The following is an 8,104-nucleotide window of genomic DNA, read 5'->3' as shown; positions in this document are numbered from 1 at the left end:
ATAAATAGTGTATGCTCCAAAACATACATATTTATAACATTTTAAGCTTTATTTCATTTGCATTAATGTGTACAACACAAAATATTAATTATAAGGTGATACATAAAATAAAAGAATAATTGTGAGTTCCTTGAACTTCTTTGGCTTAAAAATCCATAAAATTTAAGATTTTAAGGACTAATATCTCAAAAGATCAAGTACAGAACTGAGGTTTTGGGGAATACCCATAAACCCTTGTGCTTGAATCATTTAAGCACGTTTGTTTGTTCAAAAGGAACTTATGAACAACATGCTATTAGTTCAAGTTAAATTAACAGATACATTTGAGTATATCTAACAAAGGTTTTCTAGTTATGCTGACATAAAATGACCATAAGTTTAATTTATTTAAAAAGTGTAATGCAAAAATGATACATATATATTTTAAGTGAATCCAACACACAAAAAAATGTCAGTGTATCAACTGACTTTTTGGGTGGGTAAAGAATATAATAATGCCAGTCTTTTAAAACTTGACTTCTAAACTAAAATTTCTTTATTTTCTTTGCAAAATGGATTATTAGGACCTCTATCACCCACTCCCACTTTTGGATACAAATGATCACTCAATACAAGCAAACTTGATTATTTGCATGAAATGGCTTAAAGATGACAGTGATGTAGAGGTAATGTGAACATAAAGCCTTTATAAAGGCTTCTGTCTTCTGAACAACTCTGTAGACCGCAAGATTCTAAAAGCTCAACTCGTGCATTGTCTGGTCTTATCTTATAGGCCTAACGTTTCCCCCACACAGACTTGTGCCTTCACCTTCATAGGCTATATACAGCTCTGGAAAAAATTAAGAGACCACTGCAAAATTATCAGTTTCTCTGGATTTACTATTTTGTTATGTGTTTGAGTAAAATGAAAATTTTTGTTTTATTCTATAAAGTACTGACAACATTTCTCCCAAATTCCAAATAATTTTTTTCATTTAGAGCATTTATTTGCAGAAAATGACAACTGGTCAAAATGACTAAAAAGATGCAGTGATTTCAGACCTCGAATAATGCAAATAAAACAAGTTCATATTCATTTTTAAACAACACAATACTTATGTTTTAACTTAGCAAAAGTGCAGAAATCAATATTTGGTGGAATAACCCTGATTTTCAGTCACAGCTTTCGCATGATTTTAATAATGTAATTTGAATAATGTTGGCATGCTTTCTACCAGTCTTTCACATTACTGATGGGTGACTATGCCATTCCAGGTGCAAAAATTCAAGCAGCTCGGCTTTGTTTGATGGCTTGTGGCCATCCATCTTCCTCTTGATCACATTCCAGAGGTTTTCAATGAGGTTCAGGTCTGGAGATTGATCGTCATCATCGATCCTCCACCTGGTCATTTAATGGTTAGACGGAGACCTGGAGAGGCTATCAAGCCACAGTGTCTTGCACCCACTGTGAAATTTGGGGGAGGATTGACGATTATCTGGGGGTGCTTCAGCAAGGCTGGAATCGGGCAGATTCGTCTTTGTGAAGGACGCATGAATCAAGCCATGTACAAGGTTATCCTGGAAGAAAACATGCTTCCTTCTGCTCTGACAATGTTCCCCAACTCTGAGGACTGTTTTTTCCAGCTGGACAATGCACCATGCCACACAGCCAGATCAATCAAGGTATGGATGGAGGACCACCGGATCAAGACCCTGTCATGGCCAGCCCAATCTCCAGACCTGAACCCCATTGAAAACCTCTGGAATGTGATCAAGAGGAAGATGGATGGCCACAAGCCATCAAACAAAGACGAGCTGCATTAATTTTTGCAGCAGGAGTGGCATAAAGTCACCCAACAGCAGTGTGAAAGACTGGTAAAGAGCATGCCAAGACGCATGAAAGCTGTGATTGAAAGTCAGGGTTATTCCACCAAATATTGATTTCTGAACTCGTCCTAAGTTAAAACATTAGTATTGTGTTTAAAAATGAATAAGAACTTGTTTTCTTTGCATTACTCAAGGTCTAAAAACACATGCATCTTTTTTGTTATTTTGACCAGTTGTCATTTTCTGCTAATAAATGCTCTAAATGACAGTATTTTTATTTGGAATATGGCAGAAATGTTGTCAGTACTTTATAGGATAAAACAAAAATTTTCATTTTACTCAAACAAATACCTATAATTAGTAAATCCAGAGAAACTTGTGCTCTCTTAATTTTTTCCAGAGCTGTATATATTCATAACAACTGCCTAGATCACGGCCACAGTTATCAGAACTTTGGAAATGAGTTAAAATAATTTGAGGCACTCCCGTGTAGATATGAGAGAAGCTTGTAGTTTTAAATTCATCCTGACAGCTCGCAACAGGGTGCAAAATCCGCAGGTATCGGATCACTCTTTTCGGTGCACGATGCCTCCGCGTAATAGGTGAACATCATTTTAGGCATCCAGAGAGCCAGATATTCCTTGAAATTGATCAAATATGCAGCACTTGACGTTTTCTGTTGTTAGGATATGTTATTGTTTTCAAAGTGCAAGTATGATATCCAGATCAGAAATAATTCGCTACTGGAACAGAATCGCTGAACGTTTATGTAGTCGCTATTTAGATTTTAGTCAGGAATCAATCAATTTGCCACTTTCGCCTCCTCCCTTTTTCCTCCCTCTCGCCTAGTTGTGATGTCTTGTGTCGTGTTGTGACAGCGCTGGTATTGTTTATTGAGGTGGATGTCAAGTATAATTAGCAATCGATATGGAAAACGTTTCGTGTCATGGTTCTGACGTCACCGACGATTAGGGTTTCTTATTGGTTGCGAATTCCCCAGCGCGAGAGCTAGTTATTTGTACAAGGGAAGAGTTGATGTTGACAAAGTAGGAGAGCGCAAAAAAGCCTGTGCGCCTTCCTCAGTCACCTTATTCCTCACCCGAGAGCGCAAAGCATGTCCACGCTCGCCCCTCTACGGCTGCTGCATGCGTTCTAAGGGAAGAGTTGGAGCCCTGATCCGGAGATGAAATGATGGATAGCCGGATCCTCGAGCATCCTCATGCCCAGTTTGGAGGCTCTTTGGGAGGCATGGTTGGAATGGGTTTTCCCTACCACCTCGGCCACCATCACGTTTACGATCTTTCCGGACACCAGCTACAGTCGGCGGCCGCAGTACCGTTTTCTATAGACGGATTACTCAACGGATCATGCTCAGCGTCTGTTGCAAACTCTAACCCATTACTCGGATCTGGCTGTGGCGTAAACGGGGAAAGTCGGTATAAACTCAGCGGTAAGAGAACGACAATCCGCTTCGTTTCTCATATAGCATGTAGTAGGCTAGTTTGCATTGTGAACAGTTTGGGGGTGGGGATAATGTATAGCCTATATATAAAAAAAAGTTTCAAGAGGCCTGTCTCGTAAAGAACATGCAGGCCTAATTCTTTTTTAATTACACATGTAATTTTTTTTTTCTAATTGAAAATTGCATTTTTATTTATTTATTTATTTTTTTTTTTCATTTTAATTAGTGCAGATGAACAGAAAAATATTTTCCGCGGACACAATGAAAACATTAATGACGGCCTATGATTTGATGGGTTAACCACAGATTGTTCATGGATTTAAAACCTTTGAACGCTTGTGTCATGGAGGATGAAACCATTGGCTCTGTTTTTAAATCTAGACTTGATACACAACATCTCATGATTATAAACAAATAATTATTAGATGAACAAACTGAATCTCAAAACTATTTTAAGAATATTTCGTAAAGGTTACAAATTAATGTGAAACTACTTACGATGATGAACAATAATCCAACTGCTTTAGATTTTATTGGAATAGTCTGAATTTTAAGAATCCTGTAAATGGCAATTACAATAATATTACCCATTTTTTTTTTAATATATTTTATAGGTTAGTTAATTAGTTGCAAGTAAATCAGACAGCAATTTTTGCTTTTTATTTGACAAATTACATTTTTGAGAATTTTTTTTTTTTTTTAGTCGTTTCTGTCAACAAAATGCTGACAATTCTAAGTAGAACTGAAAATGATGTGCATGTCCTCACAAACTCTGTGGTCCTAGATTCCGGAGACCCCGACAAGGAAAGCCCTGGTTGTAAACGGAGGCGAACGCGTACAAATTTTACGGGCTGGCAGCTGGAGGAACTAGAGAAAGCGTTCAACGAAAGCCATTATCCGGACGTGTTCATGCGCGAGGCGCTCGCGCTACGTCTAGACCTTGTTGAGTCACGTGTTCAGGTAAATGATGGTGTTTTTATGTCGTAACAAAATCTTACCTTCATCTTTATTATAATTGCTTATTATTAATCGGACATGTTATTAGCTTCAACAGCTTCTCCAAACTTCATGCAGGCCTACTTTTGTTTACATTTGTGCATGCCTAATCTGATGAAAGATTTAAATGTAAAGGTTTTAAATGCCAAAAGTGTGGATTATCATTTTTACAGATGCATGACAACAGGATAGACAGATTTAAAATGATGGTATGTTAAAATAGGCTAATTATTTTAACAGTAGCCTAATGCTATGTTAAATAATTATGTCTTGACCAATTAAAGCCATTAATTGACAAGCTTTGATTTATTTGGAAAATTTTTAATCTGTAAATGCATGTATTTCTAAAGCAGATTATTATAACAGTGTAGTTTTTATTAGGATGAAAAAGTTGACAGAATAAATGTTGACAAGATTGTTAGTCCTGGTGCACTCAGTAACTTACATAAATTACTTCCTCACTCACATTTGAGTTCATATTATTTTATTTCAACAATTTTACCAATTCTTTACCAAATTAAATATATTCCAGTGGGTTGTGAATGATGTCCTAACTACTGATAAACGCTGGACGTGCAGCCTTTGTCTGCTTTTTCCTTTTTGTGGAAACTCGACGCTGGATAAGAAGCAGTCTTGTTTGGGGAGTTAAGAGCTTAGCTTTGTATTATTCTTAATTCCATAAGGAAGATTTGCCCGCTTTATCGTTAGGTTTGTGTGCTCACAGATTTAAACGACATTAACATATATATGTATATACAACAATTGTCATGTATAGCCTCGATGTCTCTATGTTAGTGTGCGTCTTATCCTGCTGGTGGATGCTAACTCCTGCGTTATCAGCGCTGAACAGACGGCAGTCGTTATGTGAGGGGTCTGGGTGTGAGGTGCGAGCCTGCTGCTCTCTTGTCTCTTCTGGGCCAAATCTGTCCTAGCGCTTATACCCGCCTAAATGAACTTCAGGGGAACAGGGTCCAAATTAGCCACGCAAGAACCAGACTTAATTGAGAGAATGAGAGTAAGCTATTGAGTCATCTGACAATTAAGGCGAGAGCATCTGTGGCTGTGAGCCTTAAGATATAGGCCTAGATGAAAACATTTTAAGTCGTTAATTAAAAAAAAAAACGTTTAAAAAAATCGTTTCAGAAACATAGCACACCCATATAATTTAAAAAGAATTGCTATTATTAAATAATTGTTGCAATTTACCGTTTATCCCATTCATACATCTGATATATAGCCATATATAAACATACGACCTATAATTCTAAATATATAGGCCTATGTACATATTTACATTCCACTAGTATTCAGTCAAATAAATGCACGTATGAAAACGGCCATTTTTGTAATATTTTGAAATATATGTTCCATATATGTGCAAGTATGTGACTTTTATTAAATAAAACCAAATAAGGACATATAGCCTAAATAGTTTACATATATTACCATATATCAGATTTCTGGTATTCATTTAAACCAGATCAAATATCCAGTTTCTATTGATTCTTTGAGAAATACTGCATTATATTTCAGTTAAATAAATACACCAAATAAATATAGATATATGCTCTTACCTGTATACATGATATAAACAATATTGAAATACAGTGCCACAATATCATATAATGCATACAATGTCACATGTTTTTTTTTTACATTTGCCTTTATAATATATTTGCCATTCGAAATTCATAGATTTAATGTTTTTGAAACTCTCTAAAAAATTCTCAACCTTTGCTTTCCAGGTGTGGTTCCAAAACCGGCGAGCGAAATGGCGCAAAAAGGAGAACACGAAGAAAGGGCCAGGTCGACCGGCTCACAACTCTCACCCCACTACATGCAGCGGCGAGCCAATGGACCCAGAGGAGATCGCGCGACGAGAGTTGGAGCGCTTAGAAAAGAAAAAGCGAAAACAGGAACGCAAACTCCTCAAGTCCCAGAACAAGCTTTTAGCGGGTGAGCTCTTCCATACGCCCGGATCTGACAGCGACAGCGGAGTATCGCAGAGCACAGATAGCGAGTCGGCACCACACAACGGGCTTCAGCCTAAAGCACATGGACAACAAACAGAACATATATGTGACCCACACCCACGCCACCAAAGAACCGGTACAGGCAACGAGACAGCTGAGCCCATAGACCCCACACGGAACTCTGCTTTGTGCCCTGCGAACGCCATCACACGCGCATCCACGCTCCAGAAACTCAACCCATTTAGTGTGGAGAGTTTACTATCCGACTCATGTCCCAGGAGAAAAGCTATTCTGGATTTTTCTCAGTTACCGCCACGGAGACCACTGGTCGGAAAAGGCCATTTTCTTCTGTATCCTATTACCCAGCCGTTGGGTTTCATTGTGCCACAGACAGCGATGAAACCGAGTCAGGATTCAGTGAACTCGGGTCACAGCTGTTCCACGACAGACCCCTTAACCCCAAACCAGCACGGGCCAGGACATGTTACGCAAAATAATCACTTGGGCAAGGGTACAAGTGTCAATGCGACCACAAACGATGAGCTGCAAAGAGAAAGCCAGAATTCTTCCAAACAAACATTACACACAAGCTCAGAATCTAATTCACCACAAAACGAGTTTGCAAATGAGCCCGAGGTCACAAACTCTTCCCAGAAAGAAGGCATCTCGCCTAACCTGTCCGAATCGGACACGAAAACGCGCAGTTCTGCAGAAGACACAAATCCAGATGGAGAGGACATTGACATGGACTGACATATAATTGTAGAGCCAAGCTGACTTGTAACAATCCCAAAGCTGATTGATTACGACACGTTTTTGTATAAAAGACTGTTTGAATTCATTTTTATTGCCTACTTTTTTTTTCCAGAAAAGGATATTCTCTATTCAGGTGGACTATCGCTTTATGTTTCATCTTAAAATGTCTGTTCCAATTTAGCAACACGGCTAACTTGAAGTTAGCTTATGAGCAGGATACAAGAACAACACAAATCCTCAAAACATTGTATATAAGTAATAAAGTATCAAGATATTTATATATGTAACGTTTTGATAAGTAATAAGAAAAATAATAAAATATTGTGAAAGAAAAGACCTCATTCCCGCCTTAGTGCTAGCAGTTAGCCTGTCTGTTTTGTTTATCGTTTGGAGAGGCTGCTGTACAGCAGGTTCATGTTTATTGCTTTAACAAATTCATTCATTCAAAACCTCCAGTTGAAATGAGGTCTCACGCCGCGGGCGGTGGGACCCGGTCAGCTCCTGTGGAGTTTTGATATGAAAGTAATTATTCTCCCGGTGGCGGCTGGGAGGGTATGTTTTTTTCCCCCCCTTTCTGTTAGCCTGAAGGGTTATTATACATTACCGATTCCAGCGATATGAAATCACATAAACTTTCGACAATAATAGAATTAGCATGAAAGGCTGGCGAGTCAGATTGAAATGAGGAAATAATAGCCCAGGCAGCTGCGAGCGTGTGTGCGCATATAGTCAGGCAAGCCTGGGTGATTCGTGGGGCGGAATTTATATGAGGCGGGCCTGTCAGGGCTCTTGTAGGAGGCAATATTAAGATAGATGTTCGATGATATCCCTCATTGTTCTGTCGTGTGCATTGATGTTTCTGTCTTATCGGCCTATTGATCGTGTCGCTGTGTAATAGAACGCTCTCTCTCTCTCTCTCTCTCTCTCTCTCTCTCTCTCTCTCTCTCTCACACACACACACTGACACACAAATTGCTCTAATAGTATTACCTAGGGTCAAAACTCATGGCATCTGCGCTGGAAAATATTAGACAAGGTGATGGAGATGAAGGAGCTGTAGGAAAGAAGGTGTCTCAGTAAGCACAGGTGGAATTTGAAGCATGAATTAGCT

At 38.6% G+C, this 8,104-nt stretch overlaps 1 protein-coding gene across 1 annotated transcript; it reads left to right on the top strand.

The window, feature by feature from the left end:
- The first annotated feature begins 2,771 nt into the window (after nucleotides 1-2,771).
- On the top strand, nucleotides 2,772-7,321 carry LOC127445103 (homeobox protein unc-4 homolog). The gene is made up of 3 exons (XM_051704896.1): nucleotides 2,772-3,256; nucleotides 4,053-4,228; nucleotides 6,010-7,321. Exons 1-3 carry the CDS (start codon nucleotides 2,995-2,997, stop codon nucleotides 6,988-6,990), a joined length of 1,419 nt encoding a protein of 472 aa, XP_051560856.1. The 5' UTR covers nucleotides 2,772-2,994; the 3' UTR covers nucleotides 6,991-7,321.
- Nucleotides 7,322-8,104: the final 783 nt, after the last annotated feature.

Source organism: Myxocyprinus asiaticus, chromosome 8 (genome assembly GCF_019703515.2).
Source record: "Myxocyprinus asiaticus isolate MX2 ecotype Aquarium Trade chromosome 8, UBuf_Myxa_2, whole genome shotgun sequence".
NCBI classification, from domain to species: domain Eukaryota; kingdom Metazoa; phylum Chordata; class Actinopteri; order Cypriniformes; family Catostomidae; genus Myxocyprinus; species Myxocyprinus asiaticus.
The sequence above is the reverse complement of the archived record's forward strand: the minus strand, read 5'-3'. Positions and strand labels throughout refer to the sequence as shown.

What these genes read in the sequence shown, in the direction of transcription:
- LOC127445103 (XM_051704896.1), top strand. Translation starts at nt 2,995, where the DNA reads ATGATGGATAGCCGGATCCTCGAGCATCCTCATGCCCAGTTTGGAGGC. An exon ending in AAGTCGGTATAAACTCAGCG is followed by an intron (nt 3,257 to 4,052) that starts GTAAGAGAACGA and finishes CTGTGGTCCTAG; the next exon opens with ATTCCGGAGACCCCGACAAG. An exon ending in TTGTTGAGTCACGTGTTCAG is followed by an intron (nt 4,229 to 6,009) that starts GTAAATGATGGT and finishes TTTGCTTTCCAG; the next exon opens with GTGTGGTTCCAAAACCGGCG.